Source organism: Taudactylus pleione, unplaced genomic scaffold (assembly GCF_031769625.1).
Source record: "Taudactylus pleione unplaced genomic scaffold, aTauple2 ptg000129l, whole genome shotgun sequence".
NCBI lineage: Eukaryota > Metazoa > Chordata > Amphibia > Anura > Myobatrachidae > Taudactylus > Taudactylus pleione.
Genome location: NW_028284531.1, coordinates 19,059,133 through 19,086,733, shown reverse-complemented (window position 1 = coordinate 19,086,733; position 27,601 = coordinate 19,059,133). Strand labels below are relative to the sequence as shown.

At 43.8% G+C, this 27,601-nt stretch overlaps 1 protein-coding gene across 3 annotated transcripts in view; it reads left to right on the top strand.

Moving 5' to 3' along the window:
• Window positions 1-26,770, top strand: part of ZNF710 (zinc finger protein 710) — a 77,523-nt gene extending 50,753 nt beyond the window's left edge. Inside the window, exons 3-7 of one of the 3 annotated variants that reach the window (XM_088473015.1) lie at window positions 10,903-10,958; window positions 14,245-15,720; window positions 16,983-17,174; window positions 18,817-18,991; window positions 23,292-26,770. In XM_088473015.1, the coding sequence (XP_088329141.1) occupies window positions 10,903-10,958; window positions 14,245-15,720; window positions 16,983-17,174; window positions 18,817-18,991; window positions 23,292-23,461 (2,069 nt within the window). In that variant the 3' untranslated portion in view covers window positions 23,462-26,770. Of the gene's footprint in view, window positions 1-3,773; window positions 3,878-10,902; window positions 10,959-14,244; window positions 15,721-16,982; window positions 17,175-18,816; window positions 18,992-23,291 lie in introns of all 3 variants that reach the window. The other 2 variants (XM_088473017.1, XM_088473016.1) reach the window with 2 other exon arrangements.
• The last annotated feature ends 831 nt before the right edge of the window (window positions 26,771-27,601 follow it).

Sequence of the window (27,601 nt, the reverse complement as noted above, 5' to 3'; positions counted from 1 at the left end):
ACTACTTGGAAGAGGAAGACTGGCCATTGGGAACAAGTCAATTATTGATGCCAGCGAATGAGGTGGGGCAGGATGAGAGGGGGTTGGCGGACTTTGGGACAAATCGACATGGGGGGTTCTTCGGGACAGATTGGGAGAGGATGGAGCAATGGCTAGATGGATGTCTGTCGGGACAGAGAGGCAGGAGTCTAAACCGTAGAGAAGGGTTGATATCTGACAGACTGGATGACGGGGCAGTGTCTGAAGTGACCTGGCATAACAGTCATAATAATAGTAATCTTCTATATAAAAATCATTTGTCCTATTGGGATGAAACCATCTTGAGGTGGTCCAGTTTTTAGTGAGGATTAGGGTCCTGATCGGACTTCCCGTTGGTGTACACTGGGCAGAACTTTGACCCGGGGAGCTTGTTCTGAGCTTTCCACTGGATGATTTGGATATAAACATCACATTGGTCTGGGATGCCTAATGGAGTGGTTGGGGTTCTGGTCGGACCTCACAGCGGTGGGCGCCTGGTAGAACTTTGACCCAGGAACCTGTTCTGGGCCTTCCACTGGATGGATTTGGACGACATCACATAATTTGGACGAAAACTTCACAGAGCGGTAACATTGGATCCCAGAAGACATACTAGGGGGTTAAGGTCCCGGTCGGACCTCCCATTTGTGTACGCTAGGCAGGACTTTGACCTGGGGTGCCTGTACTGAGCCTTCCAGTGGATGGATTTGTCCGAAAACCTCAGAGTGGTAACATTGGATTTCAGAAGTCATTCTAGGCGGTTGAGGTCACAGTCAGACCTCCCGATGGTGTACACTGGGCAGAACCTTAACCTGGGGACACTGGGCAGAACTTTGATATGTGGAGCCTGTTCTGGTTCTTCCACTTGATGGATTTTAATGAAAACGTCACAGAAGGATGGCAATTGGTCTGGGATGCCTAATGCAGTGGTTGGGGTCCTGGTTGAACCTTACGGCGAAGTGCGCCGGGCAGAACTTGAACCCAAGGAGCCTGTTCTGGAACGTCCACTGTATGGATTTGGACGACATCACATAATAAAACTTAATAACTTGAAAATTTAAACCTGAGCAACATCGGGGACTTCAGCTACTAGTATATAATAATCTAAGGTCTGTCCCGTCTCCAACATGAATGCGCCCCTCCAATGGCTCCCACTGCGAGAGCAATGTGACAGGTCCTAACTGGAGGGAAGGGAACAGGTAAGTGGTATACAGCAATGGGAGGGTGGAATAGAGCGGGGGCGGGGCAGCTGACAGAGAGGGGTCAGGTTGGGACAGAGCAGGGAGCGGAACAGTGGGCACCTTCATATATCTGTCTTTCCTCACTTAAACATCACTTAGCTATTTCTTATTACTTGTCACAGTCTATCATTTCCTGTCACTAACTGTCCTCACCTGATGTTACCATGACATCTTATACAAAATCAATACTTCAGACTTCATGAATTGTCAATTAGAACACCTTTCATTCCTCATGGTATTAATATCTAATAAGTGTACAGTTTAATATTGCTGCGTACTAAGAACATATTAATGTGGCACTGCAGTTGTCAGTGGGCTTCCTTCGGCCCCTTATACACTGTTTGTACACCATGATTTCCTCATTCTTTTTTAGTATCATGCTTGACTCCTGTCTCTGCTGTACTCTTCACACCCAGTCTCTCTTCCTATACTGTCGTCTCTATCTACAATGTATTATTAGAGTACACCTTTTCTTGCCTAAGATGAATCCCAAACACTTATCCATTCTTCTCCTGTCTTGAATAATGGAATTTCCTACTCCTCTATTCCCACTTCAAGCCCTCCTAAATCCTGCAGCAAGAGTGTTCTTCCTCTCTCGTTGCTCCCTATCTATTGTATCACTTTACAATCATTATATTGGTTACCAATACTTTTCACATCCAAATCAATTACTCTTTAAGCTATAAAGTCAGACAACATTGCCCTCATGGAACCAGTATGATTTACCGCCAGCGGTTCAAATCCTGACAGCAGAAGCCCGGCAGGGGTGAAGATCCCGAACGTCCAAAGGTAAGTATAAACTAAGCTAATTCTACCCCCTAACCATCCCTTAGGGATGCCTAACATTAACCCCCCTCTAAGTGCCTAACCCCACCCTCCCCGCAGCCTAACCCTAAGTCTTCCGAGGTGGTGCCTAACCCTAACCTCCCCCCCGGGGGTGCCTAACCCTAACTTCCCCTTCCCCTAGCCTGACCCTAACCTCCCGGGGGCTGCCTAACCCAAAATCCCACCCGGGAGCCCCTAACCTAAAACCCGCGGCTATCCGCGTCCGGCTTAGCTTCGTTCGGTAAGCCGGGTGTCGGGCTACCGGCGTAGGTGTAATGACAGGTGTCGGGATTTGGACGCCTGTCATTAGACACTTGCCGGGATTAGACAGTTGGGAAGCCGGCGGTCGGGATTACGTCCGTCGGCTTCCCGACTGCTTCCAGCCCTCACATACATTCACGTCTCATCTCAAACTACTGTCACGTCCTCTTATATCTGTCTCTGAACAGGGCCTCACCAGCTCTCTGATACCTACCTCTCACTCCCACCTACAAGATGTCTTGGGTGCTACTACTCAGCCGTGAATATCTTTCACACCCGATCAGACTCACCTCTAGTCATGAAATCTGAAAATTCTGTTGAAATCCCACTTTTTTATCCTTTATTTTAACCCTCTTGTTCTACTTAAGCTAAGTATACACTTGTACAATCATACTTTCAATTCGATTTTACTTTCGATTCCACTTACGTTCAAAGTGCCGATTCATGCGTACACACCTATAGAGTCTAACTTGTGATCCAGGAAACTCTTCTGTCTAAAATATCTGCTGAAAAAACACAAAGGTGGCGCTAGAGGAGTACGGGCAGAACGGTGGAAAGTGCCTACACTCTTCACTATTTGTCCCATATTGTACCGTGGAAACGGATGAAAATTAAACTGCACATAAAACCTGATCTTTCAATGCAACCAGTTTTCTTCCAAGAAATCATGATCGAAGGTGCATACACACTCATAATATGTTGCATGAACGGGTTGGGAATCAAAAGAACGGCCCAATGATTGTATAGGTGTGCAACAAGCTTTATACTGGCACACCCTCACTATTTTCCCCATCTCCTCTTGTATAAGCTGGGCCCTTTTCCCACTAGATTGTAAGCTTTCTAATTAGCAGGGCACAATTTTTGTCTACTTTATATGGGATTTCAATCCCCGACAGCGGCATCCCGGCAGCAGTGAAAATCCCGATCGTCGAAAGGTAAGTATTGACTAACCTATTCTACCCCCTAACCCTCCCTTAGGGGTGCCTAGCCTAAACCTAACCCCCCCCTTCCCCACCGCCTAAACCTAAATCCCCCGGGGGGTGCCTAACCCTCCCTTCCCCTAGCCTAAACCTAACCTCCTGGGGGGGTACCTAACCTCCTGGGGGGGTACCTAACCCTAAGCCCCCCCCCAGGAACCCTAAACCTACCCCCCCCCTTTACCGCGCTGCTGTCCGCGCGCGTCTTTCCTTCGACCGGAAAGCCAGGTGTTGGGCTCCCGGCGTAGGGAAAATGACAGGCGTCGGGATTTCGACGCCTGTCATTTCACCCTTGCCGGGATGAGACGGTCGGGAAGCCGAAGGTCGGGATTCCGTCCATCGGCTTCCCGACGTCTACCCTTTTATATGTACCTAGTTTCTGTATGCTCTGTTTTTCCTCCACACCTATACTAATATAATAAGAACGCTGTCTCTGTATGTTTGTTCCAAGTTGGCGCAAAAACTATGGAAAAGAGTTTCATGAAAACTGCATCATTTTGTAGTAGGAACTCCGAGAAATAACCTGCACTTTGTTTCATCGTGATCAAGTTAAAGGTGAGCAATAACAAAAACAAAATGTATTGAGACAGGCTCCCAGCACTCAGACCCATCTCCATGTGTGCCTCCCCAGCCATTGACCTCACCACACGTCACTGGAATAGGATAGGCTACATAGCAGTCTGTGCACAGGGCACACAGTGACATTGGCGTGAGTGGTGGGTGAGGCGCTGCTGCCACCAGTCTGTATAGCGTTGCTGGTCACGTGGGCCACTTCCGCAACAGAGCGCCTATGCAAAGCAATACAACTATAACTCCTCAAATAAAGAATATTTTGGCAGTAGTGATTTCATCATGGGCAAAGCAACAGCTAGTTTATAATATATGAAGGATAATAGCAGGCTCTTTGCTGATGCTATGAATGTTGAGCATGTATACATTTTGAATAACTATATTCATAATCAACAATCTACAGATTTAAAAAAAAAGTGTAACATAAAGCAATATAGCTACATTCAACTAAATAGTTTGTTTTTCTGTGTTTTTTGTTTTATTTTGTCATAGATTACTGACTCTTGAAGGTTATCTTCGGTATGCTTGACTGTCTGAACCAATAAATAACCAAAATATGGGATATATATTACAGATCTATTTTGTTTAGCAGTTTCATATAAATTGAAAGCAGCATAATAACATTGTGAAGTAATTGAACAAACTTTCTAATCTACTAAATAGATCTAATCCTAAATCACGCAAATTCTGTCAATTTTGATCAATTTAAAAAAAAAAGTATTTCACTAGTGATGGTTTAATATGAAATACCCCCTTTCTATGCTTTGTTATAAAATAAATCTACTTTCTTCTTTTTCGGGTAGTCCAATGGGAAATTTGTAATCCTGTAGGAAATAAAAAAAACATAATCTAACAGAGCCCTGGTGCTAACTGAATGTGAGCTGAATTCACATTAGTTCTCCTGTTATATGTGGGAGGGAATTGGCCCAGACTGCCTAGCCCTGGGATTACTGGAGGAAAAACTTGCATTTTGGGTGGCATGGTTCCTAGTTTTTTTTTATTTATTTATGAGAGTTTTTCCCATATATTTGAATTGCCCATTATAGTAAATTCTCTTTTGGAAAATCTCCATTAGAACTGCCTAAAAAGGTTTAAACTGTTGTACTTGTTCTGCTGTTCCTGCACAAGATTTGCTGCAGACTGATTTGTTTTTTTAAAAACCAGGAGTTTCAGATCCTAGATCAATGCCATATTGGTTCCAGCATGTTTCTCTACCCTTTCTATTTCTTATCGCCCCAAATTTTCACTGTTGAAATAAATAAAAAGACACCTTGCTGCTAAAGGTGCGTACACACTGGGCGATTAAAGTGGACAACTGAATGATATAGTTATCATTCACTTTGTCGTACATTTTTTTCACCTAAACGATGAACGATAACGACCAACGATGCGCTTTCCCGCAGGTCGTTCTTCTTTATCGTTCATCTGGCAAACATGCAGGCCAACCTGACTATATTGTCAGCTTGCTGCATGTTGGGGAATGGGGGAGAGAGCCCGGCGCTGAACAATATCGTTAATGATATCGTTCAGTGGGTGTGCTCAATGTCATGAACGACATTGAGCACACCCTGCCAGAGACACACTAGACGATATCGCTCAAGGAGCATATCGTCTAGTGTGTATAGAGCTTTACTCTACTCCTGAAAGAGATCCTAACCTCAACATTTATCTGTGCCAGCTTGGGCCAACATTGCGTAATATATATGCTAGTACCCACTAGTGATAACATGCAGTGTCACTGACATCTTCCTAATGCTAGTTAGTTGTGAACTTTATGGCTATGTGTTATTTTGTGCAGAGGCTTAGGGGTATATTTACTAAAGTGTGGGTTTTTAAAGTGGAGTATTTGCCCAATCAGATTTTAGCTATTATCTTCTAGAAGATGCTAGATAAAATATAAGTAGAATCTGATTGGTTACTATGAGCAACAACTCCACTTCTAAAAACCCGCACTTTAGTAAATATATCCAACAGTTTCTATTTGTGTTTATAAATATTTTTTGGGAGCTAATATTAGTGTCACACCAAGGGCCTGAATCTGAGTTGTACACAATTCTCATACCTCCCAACTGTCCCACTTTGGGCAGGACAGTCCCGTTTTTCTGGGACTGTCCCACCCGCGGGCCGCAATGTCCCACGGTGTGTGGGGGAAGTTGGGGAGAGCAAACACTGAGTAGATGCCGTAGGTATGCATACGGCATCTTTACTGTGCAGTCTGAGACTCTGGGAGTAGCCCAGCATCTCCGGGGGTGCTGGGCATGCCCCCAGAGTGACCAAACAGGGTGCACTTACGGTAAGCTCCACCCCATCGACGGTAGGCTCCATCCCCTATTCGTGTAATTTCGGCGCACTATATGTCCCACTTTTATATTCACTAATGTTGGGAGGTATGAATTCTGGTTTGCGATTTTCTGCATTGTGCATGTGCCTGAGCGGAGCATATGGTACTACGCACATTTCGAGACATACGCATCTCAGGCACATCTCCACTGCTTGTGGAGGAATGGGTGTAACTGGGCGTCAGTTGGCATTCTGAGGGCTTGTAGTGGTAATTGTGGGATATTCAGAGCTGCGAGTACACAGAGACCCATCTGATTTCAGACAGATCTCTTGTACCAGGTATATGGATGATACAATTGGACGCTGATATTGGTAATGGCTACTTTTGCAAGCGGATGTATGGGGGCAGTGTGGCCTGAGCTATGAATTTATTTACCGACACGCAGTGATGCCTTACTTGCACCCCTCTACACTGTGTTATTGGCAACCTTCCTCCTTCTGTTATCTAAGTCTCCGTCCTTATATTGCGGCTTTCCTCCATTCCCTCCGCACATCATGGCACTTTCCCTGTCACATGCAGCCCCGCCCTCAATAACATAGGGGTCTATTTACTAAGCAGTGTTAGGAGACAGAGTGAAAAGTGATAAGAAAGTGATAAGGTGCCAGCCAATCAGCTCCCAACTGTCATTTTTCAAACAGCCTGTGATATGACAGTTGGGAGCTGATTGGCTGGCACCTTATCACTTTCTTATCACTTTTCACTCTGTCTCCTAACACTGCTTAGTAAATAGACCCCTTAATCTCATATGTGGACAGGTGACTGCCTCCCACTAGATCAGTACACCTCTCCTGACAATCAGTGTTACTGGTAATAACTTTAGACTGAGGGCATACAATGGGCAAGAAACGAGGATTATAGGCAATAATATGCTCTGATTCTTGGCATACTCCTCCTTAAAATGACTACAATTGCTTGTCATAAAACTTAAAGGGCATTTCCATTAAACTAGTTTATTATCTTGTACGTACACACACTCCTGCTAAATATTTTTTTTGCTGACTTTACCCGTACTAGCTTTTCATCCATCATCAGGCCAATTGCTTATTTCCACTGCTCATGGATATGACACAGCTATAGAATGTGCACTGAATAAAAATATACGCAGAGAGCTTTGTGTTGTGCCCCAAGGCAATGGTCCACAAACTTTCTTGAGTCACTGCTCCCTAGAGAATCAGCATTTTTGTCACGGCACCCCCTATGCCAAGAGTTTCAGAAAAAAGTATTAAATTACGTAAATTGTGCTTATCTGTCATACTAAAGGTGGGTACACACTGGAGCGATGGGCATTCATTCCGACATGAGAACGAATGCCCTTGAGTGGGGATTGCCCGTACACACTTGAACGAGTTAAAGAAGGACGGAACGATCACAGCATACCACAGTTCGCTAGCGACGTTCACTAGGTTTGATGTGCAGCACATCAAACCTAGTGACAGCGGGAGCGCGCAACCACCCATGCACACTAAGTGATGTAGGCAATTTGTCTGTGTGTACCCAGCTTTAGGGTCAGTTATGAGTTGAAGGGCAGGGTTTTTGTTTGTCCACATATTTTATGATAGGCATAACTAGTGCTGGCGGCTGCCTATCGCATTGACAATTTGGTCCTGGCACCCAGTTTGGTAATCACTGCCCTAGGAAATCCCCCCCCAAAAAAGACCTGATTCTTAAAACAGAAGTGAAAAACACAGAAAAATGCTTGAAAGTAAAGAGTAATAGTGCCCATACACCTACACGATCAGCTTCCGATCCGTTTTACATCCGATTACCCTGCAGTTCCGTTGGCACGTTTTTTTTTTCTTTGCACAGGATCAATCGTATGATCGATCCTGTGCCTCACGTGCTCATTAGGGAATAGGGACAAACAGTAATTGAAATGACTGTATTGCCACACGATGGATCGCATGAAAAAAAAAAATGCCATGTTCTGAACACGATACGATGGACATATGATCATAAGATACGATTGAAGGACCCACGGGAGCGCGCATTGGATGAAAAAATGCACGATTTCCACAAGACTGAACATACGTCAAGTCGAAAAACGTGTGATCGGCTAGGTGTATGGGGACTTTAAAAAGTTGTTCAAGGCCATGTACAACAATAAATTAGTCAAAAAGTATGGTGGTCGCTCACATCAACTTAATGACATTGCACAGGTGCTTGTAAAGGGTGGGGTTTACACTGAGCTACAGAAAAATACCTCTGAATTTCTATTATCATGTAGGATTCAAGTATTTTTGTTGATTTTGCTGCGGTGTGCTGGAGGGAAAATCCCTTTTTTTTTTCTGTAACAATAAATTAGTCATCTGAGCGAGGAATATCCAAATTCATCTTTTTTTTTTAATAATCTTTTGATCCACAAATTATGTTTTCTCGATTTAAGGTGGGTACACACTTACCGTGTGTACCCACCCGATATAGCAAATTGGCCGACATATTGTCTAATGTGTATCCACCTTTACTGTGATTAAGGAGAGTGGCTTCATGACAGCAGTATAGTGTAATGTTCATTCTAGCACCCTGCAACTGACATAACCCTTGCAGTTCCTTTTTCCTGCCTTAAGTGTTGCTCTCTGCTCTGGTGCTTCTAGCACACTTTGGTCTGTATCTCAGCGGTTGTTCCCTTAGCTGAGTGTGCAAGAAGCACCAGAGGAGAGGGCGACACTCCAGACAGGATAGAAGAACTGCAATGGTTGTGAGAGGTGCAGGGTGCTAGAATGAAGACTAAGGGGTCTATGTATCAATAATCGTGGTACTGCCGAGATTATTATCGGTCCAACTCGCAGGGGATATTTTCATTTTTAATGAAAATATCCCCGCTATGTACAAAGGGGAACTAACAGGGACAGGGGTTGTGGTAACCGCTATCCCCGCGAGTTATATCCCCAGCAAATTGTGGAAGTCTTTCACAGAAGTGAAATACTTCCCCGGGGGAAGCTGACACTGCGATGCTCACAGCATCAGCTTCCGGAGCCAGCCAGGGGCTTTGAGAGAGATGTACCTAACTCGCCAGGAATATTTTAATATTTAATGAAAATATCCTGGCTATGTACTATGGGGAACTCGCAGGGACAGCAGTTGTGGTAGCCGCTGTCCCCATGAGTTATATCCCCGGCATATAGGAGAAGTCTTTCACACTTCTCCTGGGGAAGCTGACACACTGTCAGCTTCCAGAACTGGCCAGGGGCTGCGGGGGAGAGATCGAAAGATCTTTCTCCTGCACTTGGAGCCCCAATAAGCTTACAGTACTTTACACCATCTGAAGATGGTGTAAACTACTGGGTCTAAACTCCGAAAAGCTTTGCTTTTTGGAGTTAGTACGCAGGGGCGCCGAGAGGGGGGGGAGCGGGTACAGATTACCGGGGCCCGGGCTTCCTGAGGGGCCCAGCGGGGGCCCGGGTCCGGCGCCGCTCCCCCTCCCTCACAGCAGCCCAGCACACAGCGTGTGCTGAGCTGCAGTGGAGACTGCTCGTGGCTGCTGAGCAGCAGCCACAGCAGTCTCCTATGCCTGTGGGGGGGAGTGATCACACTTATCGCGCCCCCCCTGGCTTTGAGCAGGGCTGAGGGGGCCCAGAGCGCCCCCTCCACAGCGCGCAGCACCACTTCGCGATGCTGCAAATCTTTTTTTTTTTTTTCAGGAAGGGGCGTGGCCATGCCTCCTGCGATTAGGCCACGCCCCCTATTGCCTGAGCCCGCTGCGGCTCTCAGCGGGCCTGTTAGTACGCAGGGGTCAGATTGATAATATTGGGGACTTCGATCTGCAGCGCTAATTAGCACTTTGCCAGAGATTTCAGTGAAATCTCCTAGATTTTGCTTTTAGTACATAGGAGCAATACATTAATTTTATGTATCAAAAAGCCTGATACATAGGTCCCTAATAGTCTTATTCATTTTCAAAAGGTATTGGGTTATTAAAGCTGGCTAACCATCCTAAATAACAAGTTTGGGCACAAGGTTCAAGGTTCTCATATAAGACCAACTGAAGTGCATATGTTTGAGTGAAATTTTATTTTTATTTTTTTAAAGTTAGATAGATATTTTTGTATGTGGGGTATATCTTCCCTTTAATATGAAGAAGGTAGGTTGCATTCTCACCTTATCAGACAAGTTGCCCTGGAGCCCAGAACAGACAGAGCAAATATTGATTGTTACAAGGAAGGATATCCGGCTTTATTTTTTTCCCCTTAACCATATAGTGACTGGAACTCCGTAAACCATACAAACAGCTGCTTTTATTCAACATTCAATCCCCATTCAACATGTACAGCAGCCACTTAGTGGTTTCATGTACACTTTTGAGTGTTAAAAAATACAGTTTTAGTGGTCTGCAGTCTTTTTAACTGATTTGGAGAACAGCTTTAAAATGTTTGATCCGGTCTGAAGTGTCATCAACTCCTAACATTCCGCCATATCTCATCCCAGGCATTTTGCTAACCCCTTGTGATTAACATTAGCCTAGGGACCATGTCTGGAACACTGTACTCTTTCCTTCTAGATTTAATTTCCATTACAACAGTCTTATTCTCCTGTAGATGAAATCAGTTGTGCCATGTTTTCTTGTAATTAAAGCAGCTGTTAATGTTCCCATACCAAGTCTTTGAAAATAAATATGTGCTGGAATTATAGCATAGGAGAATGTGTTTTTTTTTCATCCGCCTTTCATTTACAGCAGGAGACAACAGGAATCCCAACACCTGTCAGAATCTCGGCGCTGGCATCTCGAAGGTAAGTAGTGAAGTCAGTGGCAGAACTATGGGAGACAATGGAGGCGCATGCCGCCGGGCTCCAGCTCTGAAGGGGCACCTCCTCCATTGTCCACAACATATTCACCCCACTTAGGGCTGCAACTATGTACCCGGAGTGTACTGTCATGGCCGCCCAATACATGGCACCCCTTCCCGGCACCTGAGAAGCCACCATACACTATGGAGAGCTCCATGTCAGACCATCAGCTGCTGCCTTCATCTATCTATAGCCTGTCTGCCTCTGGGCGCCTGGAATGAACTTACGCCACTGAGTGGAGTTATGGGGAGGGTTAGGGCTAGGGGCTAGGGTTAGGCACTTGAGGGAGGGTTAGGCACTAAGGGGGGGGGGTAGGCTTAGAGCGTGGAGAGGGGGAGGTTAGATTTCAACACCAGGGAGAGGGGGGAGGGTTGGGATGCTGACCGTCAGGTGTCGGTATCCTAGCCCTGTCACGATGCCAGCATCAGGATTTTGTCCGCCGGGATCCCGTACCCAACCCAAATGGCCAGACCTGGCAAAGAGTAGCTGAAAGTGCTTACTCGCAATATAAAAAGCAGTAGGGAAGGACTATATGCCATGTTTCCCAAGTAGACATAACGCAAACTGGTTAAAAGAAGAATTTTTAGAGAATTTGGCTGTTTTATAATTTTCCAGTACTAAAATATTAATTATTTGGTCATAACAATTTCAATATTATAAAATTGAAAAAAAAAAACTACCAGAAAGCAACTACAAGTTACAAAGTCCTGTAATTTTTTGATGCATAGAATTTTGTGTGAAAACAGGTAAATAGTCCATTGAAATTGATTAGGAAATGATGGGTCTGTGTAAGAGAACAACCGTAAATATTGGGATAATGTAACATTAGAACAGGTAAAATGGGGGCGAAGTCAGGAAAATGGGTGTTTTACTGCCTGAGCAAAAATTCTCTGAATGTGATATTCACATTTATTGCCCACTGCTTTTAACTAGTTACCCATTTTCGTTTGAAAAGCACTGTGTTGGTGCTAAACTTTTCTTGTGCTAAAAAGGAAATCTGTAGCATACAAGAAAAACGAATGCATAGTTTACTACATACTTGCCTACTTTTGAAAAAGCATTTCAGGGAGATTGTGGAAGCAACACCTATGAGCGTGGCGGTAAAGTGGGTGTGTACTGCTACATCTGAGAGGTGTGTCATAAAATGTACTTACTAACAGCTTCAGGGCTCTTTTACATTTGGATGTAATGGTGTGTACACATGGGACTATTAAAATGTTCGTTATGAATAATAACGATCATATCGTTCATATCATGCATTTTTTGGTCCCTAACAACCCACCAACGACCTGCGATGCACAGGCACGTATGGACGATAACGATATCGTCCATCGCCCATGCATGCAGGCCATCCTGGTCGATATCGACCAGGTTACTATAGGGACCCATGATCGTTGATCGCGGGTCGTTGGTGGTATACTGGATGATTGATATCGAGAGGAGATTGTTCAGCGATATCATTATCACTGACAGTCGTCCCGTGTGTATACACCATAAGATATACTTGTTGATGAAAACACATTTATACTTTTCAGAGAATACATGCAGCCATAGGGATCACTGAGCCTTATATCCAATGTAGGGAAACAATACTAATGATCCCATTTGAATGTACATATCTCTATTGTTATATATATATATATATATATATATATATATATAAGTTTCATAATGGGGGTAAAGGCACGTATCCTCTAGAGGAGAAAAATTAGCGATTGAACGATTACGACATTGTTATCATTCAGTCGCTCATTAATCGTGCAGAAAAATGTCGACAATGACCAGCGATGCGCAGTCCCGCTGGTCGTTGTCGGCATCACTCATTGCTCGAACATGACGGTCAACCTGACGATATCATCAGGTTGAGCATGTTCGGGGATGAGGGAGGGTGCCTGCACTGAATGACATATCTTTCAGTGTGGGCACTGCACAGTCTAACGAACGATGACGATATAATAATCGTTCAGTCCTTCACTGTCGGCAAGTGGATACGCGCCTTTAGGTGCAGTCAGGGAAATTTCTAGACTCTTCAGGGAGACGGGAAGATTGCTTCTATTTCAGGGAGTCTCCCTGACAATCAGGGAGAATTGGCAAGTATGGTTTACTATAAATGTTTTGTGTTCCCTACAATGTCTAAAAATATTTGCTTTTACAATTACCTGTTTCCTGTATTACTGTGCAAAATGAGTCAGGCTGGCCACACAACGATATTGCCATTAATTATTTTATTTATTATTTTTATTGAGTTATTTATATAGTGTACACATATTACGCATTGTTTTACAGAGAATATTTAAATAAAGTTGAGTACACACTGGCCGACAGTCGGGATACTGTAGGTCAGAATCCCGACGCCAGAGTTAACACACCGACACTTGTTGGATGGTATACTAACCCTCTCCCTACCCTAACCTTCTTTTGGTGCTTAACCCTAACCTCCTCCGATAGTGCCTGAACCTAACCTCCCCCACCCTGCACCCTAAACCTAACCCTCGCCCCTTAGTGCCTAAACCTAACCATCCCCCTAGTGCCTAACCCTTACACCTAACCCTTCCTCCAGCCCCACTACTTACCTTCGACATCCCAGTGGTCAGGATGCTGGCGCGGGATTATGACCAGTGTCGGTATTCCGGCGCCGGTAATGTAGGCGTCAGCATCCAAATCGTCGGGATGCCGAACGCATCCTTCATACACACTAGGGTTAACTTATTGTCAGAAGTGAACTTACCTACCAGTATGTTTTTTGAGTGTTTGAGTAAACTGGAGTAGCCAGAGGAAACCCACGCAAATATGGGGGAACATACAAACTCAACACCGATAGTGCTTTAGTCAGGAATCAAACGTATGTTTGTGAGGCGGTATTGCTAGCCACTATGGAAACCGTGCTGCCCACTATTGACACATGCGAGGCCACAAAACAAGTACAATTCCCTACAATGATTCCATTGAAAATCTTTTTCTCCATATCGTCTCTTTAGAAGTGTGTCATATGCTGACTGCAGTAACAGGCTCGATGTGATTAGTCCATTCATACGGCCAAATTAGAAACTGATCCAGGTGTATTTCCCATACCACAGGTAGCCTCCATCACGGTATCCATGTCGTTTTGCTAGTTTATATAAACAATATTTCTATTTGCTAACGCAGACTTGTAATTCCATCTCAAAAATTAGATGAAAATTATATCTTAAGATAACGTAATAAAAATGTTTCATTTTTTTCTTTGTAGGGAGGGCACACCATTCTGATGATATGTAAAATGGAACGGTTCACTGACTTTGGCACCCAGACTGATGCTGTGGTGGTGCTGTCTCTTGCACAGGCTGCAGTTTTGGGCCTGGTGTCAGAAAATGAGCTGTTTGGTGCCACAATCAGCCCAAGTGGTTTCTTTCCTGCCTCCAGGAGTGACTATTCAGATAATGGACCTATTGAGGCTGAGCAGCCAGAAGGTGACACCTACCTGAACTCAGGGGGAAAGGTTGCAGTTGAGCCGCTGGAAGAAGAGGCCTTGGACTCAGAAAAACACACAAGGAGGAAGAAGCGGCTGCCAGTCAGAGTAGTTCCTAAAATTAAATATGAACAGCCTGAGGAGGAGAAAGATGATGGAGAGATCTGCCAGGTAGTGGTAGAAGCCAAAACTGAAGAGGGAGAAAGTGAGGAAACATTTTCACAAGATACTCTGGAGCAGACAAGTGAGAACGCTGTGCAAAACAGTACTGTGAAAATGATTGACCTCAGCACGTTTCGCAGGAGGCCAAAGAGACCTCGCCACTTTAGGGAAAGACCACGGCATGAGGTAGAGTCTGACTATAGTCACATTTTACAGCCTCCGCTCCAGAACTCATACCCTCTTCCACCAATGCCATTGACACCAGGGAATTCCAATTTGGGGAGTATGCAAAGGCAATGCAGTTTTAGCCCTAGCTTAATGCAGCCTAGTGACGCCAGAGCCCATATTGTCGGATCTCCTAAGACAGAGGAAACTTTTCAAAACTATGTTTGGCCAGAGACTAACGAATTTGAAACGGACACAATTGAACGTAACAAAAAGGCCCAGCTGGACAGGCTAGACATAAATGTCCAGATTGATGATTCTTATCTGGTGGAGGCTGGTGACCGCCAGAAGCGGTGGCAGTGCCGGATGTGTGAGAAATCCTATACCTCAAAATACAACTTAGTCACACACATACTTGGCCACAGCGGCATCAAGCCCCACTCCTGTCCACACTGCAACAAACTTTTCAAACAGCCAAGTCATTTACAAACTCACCTCCTCACTCACCAAGGGACAAGACCGCACAAGTGTGAGGTATGCAACAAAGCCTTCACACAGACCAGCCATCTGAAAAGACACATGTTACTCCACACAGACATCAAACCCTACAGCTGCCGCTTTTGTGGTCGGGGCTTTGCCTATCCCAGTGAATTGAAAGCCCATGAAGTAAAACATGAAAACGGCAGGTGCCATGTTTGTGTTGAATGTGGTCTGGACTTTGCTACTCTAACACAGCTGAAACGACACATCTCATCACACCAAGGACCTACAATGTACCAGTGTATGGAGTGCAACAAATCCTTCCACTATCGCAGTCAGTTGCAGAACCATATGCTGAAGCATCAGAATGTGCGACCGTTTGTCTGTAAGGAGTGCGGGATGGAGTTCAGCCAAATCCACCATCTGAAACAACACTCACTTACACACAAGGTAGGTTAAAGTTTGGCTTTTTATAACCCCCACAATGCCTTTAGCATTTTCACTGAACCCTCTTTCCCCAATAAAGTTCTTCAAAGGGTATACCAATGAAAACCCTGCAAATACAGAAAGTTCTGTGAAAGTTATGCAAGCAGGTATGATGAACAGTAACTCCTACTACCTTGCATGCTTATTTATGGACAACATCATCAGAGCCTGCTGGGTGTTGTATAACAATAACAGGCGTGCTGCAGGTTGCTAATCCTGTTCTGCAAGTCCCACTGATATGTAAAATATATTGTGTTCTGCCAGTAGTCTGGATAGTGGGACCACCCATGGAATATGAAAAAAAATCTTTCATACATTTGCTACATACAATACATGCCATGAGTGAGCTTTTGTGAACATTTAATAAACCTTCATGACAGTCCTATTATCCCCCATCCGTCTTAGGACTACACTGGAAACTGGTGCTTACTCATTTACTCAATTTTGAATGACTTTATGAAAGAAAAGAAAAAAAGCATGACGTCTACCAATGTCTCCGTTCCCTGAGTTATTGCAGATGGACTTGCTGTTTTTTTTTCTTACTTATTGGTTGTAAAGTTACGAAACTATCTGGCTCCCTCTTGTGTTGTGTAGATGTAAAACCAACAATGTTCCTTATAATAATTTGAAGGATTTACTTAACTGAAGTGAGGATTCTCGTTTCGGTTTTGTTTTACATGAAAAAAAATAATGTCACAAATATATGTCTCGGAGAAGGCACTAGATGCTGGAGAATTGATAGGTTGCATTCTTCACATGTTTCTGTTTGTAGCAAACCTTGTTGTTCCACTTTATTCATCAAACTCCTATTTTTGCAGATTGTAAGCTTGTGACCAGAGCCCTCTTAAGGCGGGTACACACTGGCACGATGACGTTCTGATTTTGCCGATTTGGCCAAGTCTGAACCACAGATCGTGCAGTATGTACAGTATGTGCGCTCCTGCATTCGCATGCGATGTCGTCAGGCTGAATGTGCTGCACATCCATCTTAACGATATCGCATAAGGCGCCTGTCAGTGTAATGAAGGACGGAATGAGTGATCGTTCCGTCGTTTATTATCTTGTTCTGATGTGTACCCAGGACCCGATATGTCCAATTATTAAAGCACTACAGAGTATGCTGGCGCTACATTAATAGCTGTTAATAATAATAATAAGGACTATGAATTAATGTCTCACACATGTCTGATCATTCTTTGATATAAATGATTTCTTCTTTATTTCAGGGAGTAAAGGAATTTAAATGTGAGGTATGTGGGCGGGAATTCACTCTGCATGCCAACATGAAGCGTCACATGCTGATCCATGCCAGTGTTCGCCCATTCCAGTGCCATATCTGCTTTAAGACCTTTGTGCAAAAGCAAACGCTGAAGACCCATATGATAGTGCACTCCCCTGTCAAGCCGTTCAAATGCAAGGTACAAGCCAGACAATCTCCCCTCAATAATGGGCTATTCTGCACTGGGCTATTCTTGACTGTGTGGATGGCAATGACGCAAATTCAGTGATTTTAATTACCCAGGAATTCCTGAAATTAACCTATTGCAGGCCTGGCCAGTCTGTGGCTCTCCAGCTGTGAAACTACAAATCCCAGCATGCCCTGCCACAGGTTTAGCTTCCCTAATGGGACTAGTTTTACAATAGCTGGAGAGCTACAGGTTGGCCAGGCCTGACCTATTGTGTTGTGTTTATGTAGCATTGTATGCATCTTCAGAGCAGAATAGGCATTGACTATAATTTCTCTATACAGTATAGACAGCCATATTGTAAATCGGGGATGGGGAACCTCCTGCCCGGGGACCATATAAGGCCCGTGGAATCATTTGGTCTGGCCCTTGGAGCTTTGTTCTGTTAGCCTCATCTGACTAGCAGGGTGCCTAGAAGCCAGAATCTATGCAGCAGTACCGCCTGGAGAGTCCTTAGGAAGCTTCAGACAGTCGCACTGCTGCCCAACCAGCTCCTGAGGATGCTCAGGGCATTGCTGTAATCACCGGCGATTGTGGCCCGCCCCCGTGTGATGTCACTTGGAGGGGGTGTGGCCTGCACCAGGCCTGCAAATAATGTTATTTATATATCAAAATGGCCCTCGGCAGAAAAAAGGTTCCCCACCCCTGTTGCAAATCTTGTCCTAAGCCTTGGAGACTGATAAAGTGGAGAGAGATAAAGTACCAATCAATCAGCTCCTAACTGTCACTTTACAGACTATGGGGTCTACTTACTAAACTGTGTTAGGAGATAAAGTGAACGGAGATAAGATACCAGCCAATCAGATCCTAACTGTCATTTTTCAAACACAACCTGTGAGATGACAGTTAGGAGCTGATTGGTGGTACCTTATCTCTGTTCACTTTATCTCCTTACAAAGCTTAGTAAATAGACCCCTGTGTTTGAAAAATGTTAGGAGCTGATTGGTTGGTACTTTGGGCCTGATTCAGAGCCAGACGCTCTGACCAGAGCGCTCGCTCTGAATCAGGGCCCTCCTACCTAAAATTGGAGCGGCCTCCTGGCCGCTCGCATAGCTGTGGGTGACCACCCACAGCTTATGCGAGCGGCAAAAAAGATGGTCGCAATGGTCAAGAGTGAGGCTACTGGCTCAAAGTGAAATGACAGGTTGCATTCTTACTGCTTCTGCCCCCACAATGGCTGTCTCTAAGCAGAGGCAATGGGTACACGTCAGTATAAGAAAGCATTTCACTGTATTTTTGTCATTTACCATTCTAAAACAAGAACCTGGTGATTGTTCTGTCAAAAACATGGAAACTGTACCTTACTGCAAATACTAAAACTGAAAAACAAAAAGCACATGTTAAACTGCAACCTGAGGACCCCCCACCCCAGTTACAGTTATGACACCAGAAGACACCTGGCCATGTACAGTATGCCGTTTGGCTCCACTTTTTGTTTTTTTCAGTTTTGGCAGTCTCATTGTGATGCCCTGTCTCATTTTGTTTCCGGTAATAGAGAATAGGCCAGTCCATAGCACCGCATCCCATGACAGGCACTGATAATCAGTCTGCACATTTATGTCTGCCTATTTATTCATATCGTTTTCTCATCTAGGTTTGCGGGAAGTCATTCAATCGAATGTATAATCTGCTGGGCCACATGCACCTTCACGCCGGATACAAACCCTTTAAATGCCCCTATTGTTCCAGCAAGTTCAACCTGAAAGGCAACCTCAGTCGTCATATGAAAGTTAAACATGGGGTGATGGACATTAGTTTAGAAAATCAAGGTGAGAATCCATATTTCTTCCCACTTTAAAGGAAAACTTATTCTCAGACGAAGAATTTCACCTAAAACATAACATTTGGTTTGGATGGAGTTTACCAACATATGCTAAAATAAAGGAGTTTCCTTGTCTCTGGTGCTGCAGCCATCCAATCCTGTGATTCTCCCAAATGTTCTAGCCGCCAGCACTGTACTTCTAGTTACCGATCCACACAAAGTGCCAAAACGCCATTAAATTGCAGTTAAATGCACTCACCTGTCAGGTACAGAGGGTAACGTCTATCCAAGGGCTGGATTGGGAATCACACCCAACTAGGCCTTTTATAGCCTTTATTGAAAGCAGCCATGATAGCACAAGGTAAAATGTGAAAAACAGAAAAGAAGTATGCCCACACTCTGCTTTATCCATACTGTACATGGTACCAGCTGCTTGGAAGTATTAAACTGGTGGGAGGGGTCAGAGTTCATACAAACTACATACTAACATGATGATATAAATTTTTATCAGCACTTGAATTTATTATGTATATCACTTTTTCTCAAACTCTGTCCTCCAGCTCTAAGTCCATGTATTGCAGAAAATCTGGGGGTCCTTAGAATGTGTCAGTTAAGAATGGATGCTCCTGTTCACCAGCTAAGTGGTCTGGAAAATGTGAACTGTTTGAGAAATACTGATATAGATAAACACTTTGGTATTATTAATAAAGCTTTTTGGAAAAGCTAACAGTAAAAAATCATTCATTCTCACAAGATGATGCGGGTGTATTGATTTTATTTATAACCTCGTAGGACATACATTTTACTCCCCTATGTACGCAGAATGTTTTGGCCAGCTTCTATGGCTATGGTTCAAGGTTATAAGATTGTGACTCTAGGATTTAGACTGGTGTTGCTAGCAATTCTCTCACTGTTATTGTTAGACGCAAATTGTCATATTTAATTAGTAACCCTTATGTTCTATATTTTGGACTGGTGAACAGAGGGGTCCCCGATACTCACGTAGACATTGTTTATCTTTGGAGAGACTTAGCTGCAGTGCAGATGGACAACTTACCAAAGCAGATGATGCATCAGGGACAGCAAAAAAATAGGACATGCTCTTCATTCCCTTGTCCCTGTTTCATGATCAGTTATGTCAGCCATGTGCAGTGTTCTTGTGTCTCTCTGCATAGGTCAATGAGCTCAATGAGAGCATAATGTAAATCTCTTTTTTTTTTTTTTCTTCACCTTTCAAAAGAAAGAACTAAGGGGAGATGTATTGTGTGCATGCGCACTAGGGCACCAGCGGCCCGCTTGCGAGCGCTCAGCGCTCGCGAGCAGTTCTGAATCAGGCCCTCTGTGTGTAGCCTGTTAGTGAAGAGAGGGGTAGAGTGATGCAGCTCTGTGTAACTTGTCCGGTCAGAGAAATAGAGGGTGGAGTGATACATAGAGCTAGTGATGGACATCGATGGCTCTACCTTCGATGAATTTGTACCACAGACATAAAACCATCAAAAAAATACTTGCCATCGTCCATAGACTATCAATGGTTGATGGCCATCCCTACTGTGTTGATTCCTGTCAGTGAGAACAGAGGGACAGGGCCGGCCGGCCCATTACGCTGGGTACGCAGCCGCGTATGGCACCAAGTTGTAAGGGCGTCATCTGTCCCACCGCTGTGCTGCTGGAGTTACAATGAGTCACACTGACTCATATGCCGCTGCGCAGCGGCAGCCAGCCACAGCCGCTGCCGGAACATCGGCCCATACTTTGTTGATTGACAGCAGGCTGGGTACAGCTGGAGGGGGAGGAGTGGCCGCTCTCTTCTCCTCCCCTCTCCTGAGCTCCTCCCCCTCAGAGTGACACAGCTTAAGAGTCTGTGCCCGGCTGGAAGAGGAGGAGGGGCCACGCTCTCCCCGCTCCTCCCCTCCAACCCCAGCTCTCTCTGGCTGTGCTGCTGCTTGGACGCCGGGGATCTGTCGTCACTGTCACCGTCTCCTGGCGTCACCCTCTCCCTGTCACCTAGTACTGTCACCCTCTCCCTGTCGTCACCCTCCCCGTCACCTAGTACTGTCACCCTTTCCCTGTCGTCACCTTTCCCTGTCACCTAGTGCTGTCACTCTCTCCCTGTCGTCTCCCTCTCACCCACTGGTTGTCTCCCTCTGCCTGTCGTCACCCTGTCCCTTTCACCCATTGTTAATTTTCTTCCTGTCACCCACTGCTTTCACTGTCTCTTGGCATCACCCACTGCTGTCACCCTTTGTCACCCTCTCTCCGTCACCCAGTGCTGCCACTCTTTTCCCTGTCGTCACCCTCTCCCTGTCACCTAGTGCTTTCACCCTCTCCCTGTCATCACTCTTTCCCTGTCACCTAGTGCTGTCGCCCTCATCCTGTCGTCATTCTCTCCATCACCCTCACCCTGTCATCATCCTCTCCCTGTCACCTTCTTCCTGTCATCCTCTCTCTGGCACCCACTCCCTGTCATCTAGTGCTGTCACCCTCTCCCTGTCACCCACTGGCTGTCTCCCTCTCCCTGAATATGTTTCTTAGGGTGTATTTGTAGCTTAACACCCAGGGTGGGCCTGCTGTATAGGGGCCCTATAACACATACATTTTTATGTGGCAGTCTGTGTGTGTGTCTATGTGTGTTTTAATTATTTTCATGTAGGGGCCTATGTGTGTGTCTTTTTTATGTGGCTGTCTATGTGTGTGTTTCATTATTTTCATGTAGGGGCCTATGTGTGTGTCTTTTTTATGTGGCTGTCTATGTGTGTGTTTAATTATTTTCATGTAGGGGCCTATGTGTGTGTTTTGTTTTGTTTTTTCATGCAAATCCTATATGTTTTATTACTTTTATGTGGATGCTAATGTGTGTGGTGTTTTCTCATGTGGGAATCTATGTGCGGTTTTTTTTCTGCAAAGCGATATCTGTTTTATTTTTACGTGGGGGCAGAATGTGTTTTGATTTTTTTTTAATGTGGAGCCTATGTGCTTTATTACTTTCATGTGGGGGCCTATGTATGTGTTTTTTATTTATCACATGGGGCCCCACACATTGGAGGTTAATGTGTGTGTTTTTTTTTCCCTCTTTTGGGTCCATTGTATATTATTAATAAGGATTCTGTATTGTCTGACACAAGAGAAGGTCCATGTAGGGTGACACCATTAGTTACTACACTCGGTTACACCAAACTATTGACACCACTGAGTATAGTATTAAATTATAGCCATGTGTATATAAAGCTGGTATTTTGATCTTTAGCTTCCATTTTGTCATTGTTACATTATTACATGCACTCCCAATATTTCACACACCGAAATATGAGGCTTTATTTCAACAAGGGGCGCCAAAATCTATATCCGCTTACCACAAAATTAGGCTCGGGCTGGCCCTGCAGAGGGGACATCTCAGCTGGGGTCCCAGGGAGGAGGGGAGTTGTTCCCCCCCCCCCCCCCCCCCCCCCCCCTAGTATGTTTTGAGGGGGAAATACCACACAAAGCAAGTGCAAAGAGACCAAATATGAAGAGGGGAGAGTCGCCCATAAAAAGGTGCATAAGCCCAGTTATGGAGAGAAGGAACAAGAGCCCCACAAACATATCAGATGTGACAGGAGAGGACTGATGCAGCAGCTATAAGTTGGTGGCATAATAGCACAGTGGTTACCATCGCTGTATTACCATGCTGAGGTAATGCATTTAATTCCAATTAGGGCCTTATCTTTGTAGATGTTGTATGCTCTGCCCATGTTCACATGGGTTTCCTCCAGGTGCTTCGGTCTCCTCCCACAATCCCAGAAATATGGGTAGATTAATTGGCTTCTGAGAAATATTGACCCCAGTGCATGTGTGGTTGAGAGTTTAGGCTGCAAGCTCCAAAAGGACAGGGACTGATGTCAACGATGAACAAACTGCACGTAGCAAAATACTGAAAATAAGTGGGACAAATGTTATTTTGAATCCTTGTATTGGGCAAATCATATTGTTCTGCCAAATAATACAGAAAACTGTACAAAACTGCTCTAAAGCACAGGCAGGTAATATCTAGTATTGATTTTCCTTCAAGCAATATTTAACATAAAAATGTATTTTAAAGTAACCACACACTTATTGCTTATGATTAATTTGATTTAAATAATTATTTGTGAAAACTGTTATTTTGTTGACACTATTACACCTTGTAACTGGTGACTGGTAAAATGCAGTCTAATGTAGATTCTAAGCTTCATGATCTGTAACAAACTCTAAGGTGGTACCATAGCGTGGAGAAAGTGGTGCTATGACCATTTACCCTCAGAATAATAAAATTGTTTGTTATTCCCTTTTAGACCCAATGATGGACCTTCCAGACCAAGAAGCCAATGATATGGATGGCCAGCAGGAAATGGGCGACTACGAGGAGAACTCCTACACTTACAAGGAAGTTGAGAATGTGACTGAAGATCACTCAATGACAGAACAGACTATGAAGGAAATGGTCTATTATAACGTCTTATAGTTATACAAGACAAAATTCCAGACTTGAAGGAAGTCCCTGATTTGGCTGAATCACTAATGGCCAATTAAATTTTTTTGTTTCCCCTCACTATTGAAAGAAGTTAGTTTGAGCTCTGATCTTTGACAAGAGAACATCTACTTGTTAGCTGTGACCTTGCCTTATGCCGGGTACATACTAGACAATATGTGCTGGATCGGACGACATATCATCCACATTGGCCAGTGTGTACTTGCTATGTCGCTGACGATGCCAGTGACATTGTCCGTTGGCCCTGCATGCAGGTCCGACAGGCGATATAGTCAGCGGGGGCCATGCTGCTGAATGCAGCATGGCCACCACTGTCCCTCCCGGCATCGGCAAGTGTGTACATACTTGCCGATGCTGGCACACCGCGGGGTCCTGATGCTAACGAGGTCGGTACACATTAGACATAGTCTTCTGCACAGGTTCTCAAACTCGGTCCTCAGGACCCCAAACAGTGCATGTTTTCCAGGTCTCCTCACAGAATCACAAGTGAAATAATTAGCACCACCTGTGGATCTTTTAAAATGTGTCAGTTAGTAATGAATACACCTGTGCACCTGCTGGGTGATCTGGAAAAGTGCACTGTTTGAGGTCCTGAGGACCGAGTTTGAGAACCACTGGTCTACTGTGTACCGGCCTTTAGAGAAGCAGTGATGGATAATGGGCCAGACCAGCTCATTGCTTCCCCAGGTATGGCTTGCTGAAGAAGGACATTGTCAGCAGGTTCCTTTTTGTTATGGCTGTGAGATACATCTTTGGCTTGATAAGAAGAAGATGGACTTTAGGACATTATAGTAGGTCCTTTTATTGACCATGCACAGACTGTAATTTATGTTTTTGTAGTTTGACACTGGTTATAGGTTTGCTTTTTTCCACATATTTGTTGTGTACCTGTGTATATGAAATACAGTCCAATATCTTGAATGACAGCTATCAGGAAACCTAGGGTTGCAAGGGAGGTTAATCTACTATCTTTGTTTCAAGCTCAGAGGAACATTGTCTCACACTAAAAGGTTAGTTGGGAATAGGACATATCAATAGAGAGTTTGTAAATTTCCCAGGTTGATTAGGAAATGATTAAAACATATACTCAAGGCTGCCGAGCAGTTAACATGGACCAATCTTACTTCTTATTGTTCTACATGGGCTTTGATAAAGAGATTTTTCTTTTTAATAAAATTGATTTGAGGAAGAATGTGTTTAATTAAATACACAGTGCAACAAAGACTGCTGCCTTTCTACCTCTAATGCTCTCTATATTACCTCCATATTAAACTGATTGTTACTGATCTGTAGGTTACACTGTACTCTATTTATAGGATACATCGTGACTAGTGGAAAATTATTTAAGTGTCTTAAAAATCAGTTTGACATACTGAATAGGGAAGTTTACCCAACAGTAATGTTTATTGCCACTAAGATAAACTCACAAGTGAGACAGTTGCTGTGTCTGACTGGTTCATGGAGGGACCACCAGTGTATCTAATTCTAAAGACCCACTGTATGGTTAGAACAAAAATATGTAATAAAACCATTTCATTATTTAAATACACAATCTACAGTATAGCCATATTTATCCATGCTTTTAGATATTAGAGGAAAGTGAAATAACTTTTCCCATATTTTACTTCTTTCAACCATGTAATTAGGTCCTATGCTTTGGGACACTTCAGAGGATCCTCTGGTAACTTGAATGGCCAGTCCATGATAACATTGATGTTACAAAAGTTCCTGTGGGAAAGATGCAGAATAGTTCAAATGAGAACATGCTTCATAAAGAAACCATAACCCTGCTGGGAGACTCTGCTTGTAATCCTATTTTGTGACCGTTGTTAGATTTCATATGACAAATTGGATTTTCCTTATACTTTTACGAGACGCTGACACTATGGGGCATATTCAATTGTGTGCGAGAATAGCAAAAAACCTGCACCTGCGAGGTTTTTCCTGCAAGTGCGTGTTTTTTGCTATTCTATTAGGTGCGTGGTTTTTTTAAAAAAACATGCACCGGGAGGTATTCTTTCACGCACCTCCTAAGCAAGTGTGATTTCTCCTAAAATCGATGATTTTAGGAAAAATCACTGGGTGGGACTTGCTCTGACACCCCTGTGGCCATCCCCCTGAGGACTAATTAAGCAATTGGAAGTATCCAATTAGCTTAATTAGTCACCTTCGAGATCGAGAGAGAGAGAGAGACTCGATGCGGTGTGTGTGGCCCCCCTGGAATGAGCGCTGGGAGAACTACATCTCCCAGCATCCCTTGCTCCTCCCATCAGCCCCCGGGACTCCCAGCAGTCCCCTCTCCAGTAAGAAGAGAGAGTGGGACCCGCGGAGACCTCCTGCAAGGTAGGTTTTTTTTTTGGTTTGTTTTTCATTTTACGCAGCGTGGGGTTTTCAGAGCTGAAAACCCTGCGACCACTATTTTTTCAGTCGAATACCGCGGGTAGCGGGAGTGCGCATAAAGGTTTTTAACTCGCTAAATCTCGCGCCCAATTGTATATGCACCTATATGTTTTAGTATTTACTCTCTATCACCCATTGTTGGGTGGGAATTTCCATAGCTGCCACTATATTTTGTTTGTATTTTACCAACATCTGACTGGCGCATCTCACAGTTATTATTATTAGTAAATGCATTGGGAAGATTACCACTATATGCCATCTGCTGACTGCAGTAACTCGCCCAGTAAATCGAAGAGGAAAGGATTCTTGACCTGTGCTCATACAATTTGGCAAAATTGAACAGTGAGTATTGAGCAACAGGATGGACTTGTGTGTTGCTGGTGTAAAGGGGCCTATCTACTAGGAAACCTGAAAGACTGAACGTCTAGCGTTTAGTCAGGTCACCGAAGTGCGGTGCCCGCACTGAATGGCGTTCACTGAACATCATTCAGTGCAGGAGCCCGACCTCCTATCTCTGAATATGCCGAACCTGACAGGCATGTTCAGTAGATAGTCGGGGACGGCAAGGACCCAGCGTGCACGCGCATTGCTGGTCCTTGCCGACTATCCATTACACGACTTTGGTTTTGGTCAGATTGTTCACAAAGTTGTGTAATGGATAGTCCCCTTTAGTGTTTAAACAATTTGAAAATACACTGTAGCTGTTGTGTTAGTATCCAGATTATTTAATTGCTACTGAATATATCGCTTTGTGACATTGTGTTTCTGATGAGAAAATATTAAGATGACCCAAAATGTAGATATTTAAGAAAATATTTATTTTATAATGTTGGTCTAATATTTTGACTTGTCTTCTAAATCTATTTTAATGATAGTATGTTTCTTCCAGAAAACTGATATTATGTACTACAAAGTAAATAAAAAACAGAAAGCAGAGCTGTGCTATTACCAATGATTTGTCACTGTCCTTAACTGTATGAAAATAAATTGACAACTGATATAATATAACACTTCACTACCAAATATAGCAAATCAGTATGGCTGAAAAGGCCTAGGTTGAACCAGAATTGCCGACTTCGCCAGCCAGCAGCCTTACAGTATAATTACTGCTGTCATAACAACTTGGAAGTTTATACATTTAACACCTGAAGGTTGCTTTCACCTGTGCTAGAACGTGATTGAAAATATGTGAAAAATGACCCATAAAACCTGTTGTCATGCATCTAGTGATTCATCCCGTCAGTATTTGATGGCAGAAATTTTTAAGCATTAATGTATTTTAAATACAGCACATTAGCAACACATGCAATCATACACAAGCGTGAAAAAGCCTTTGGCCAAGGAAAATAATTGTTAATAAAAGACCAAATGTAGTGAAATAATGAAAATATTTATTCATAATAATGTTTCACATGATATTGTGACTAAACATTGTCAAAATTATTTATACCTTTATAGAATAACATAAATTTCAGATTAAATTTGGCTTTCATCAATGTGTCCTTTGGCGCGTATCACTGCTTCACATAATTTGTGCATTCGTGACACCAACTTTTCTAAAGTTTCGTAAGTTATGCCTTTCCAGGCTTCGTTCAGACATTCCCATAGGCTTTTAGTATTTGTTGGAGCCATTACACAAACTTTTCTGTCTAATTCATCCAGAGTTTCTCAATGGGATTGAGATCCGGTGACTGAAGAGGCCATGTCATAATT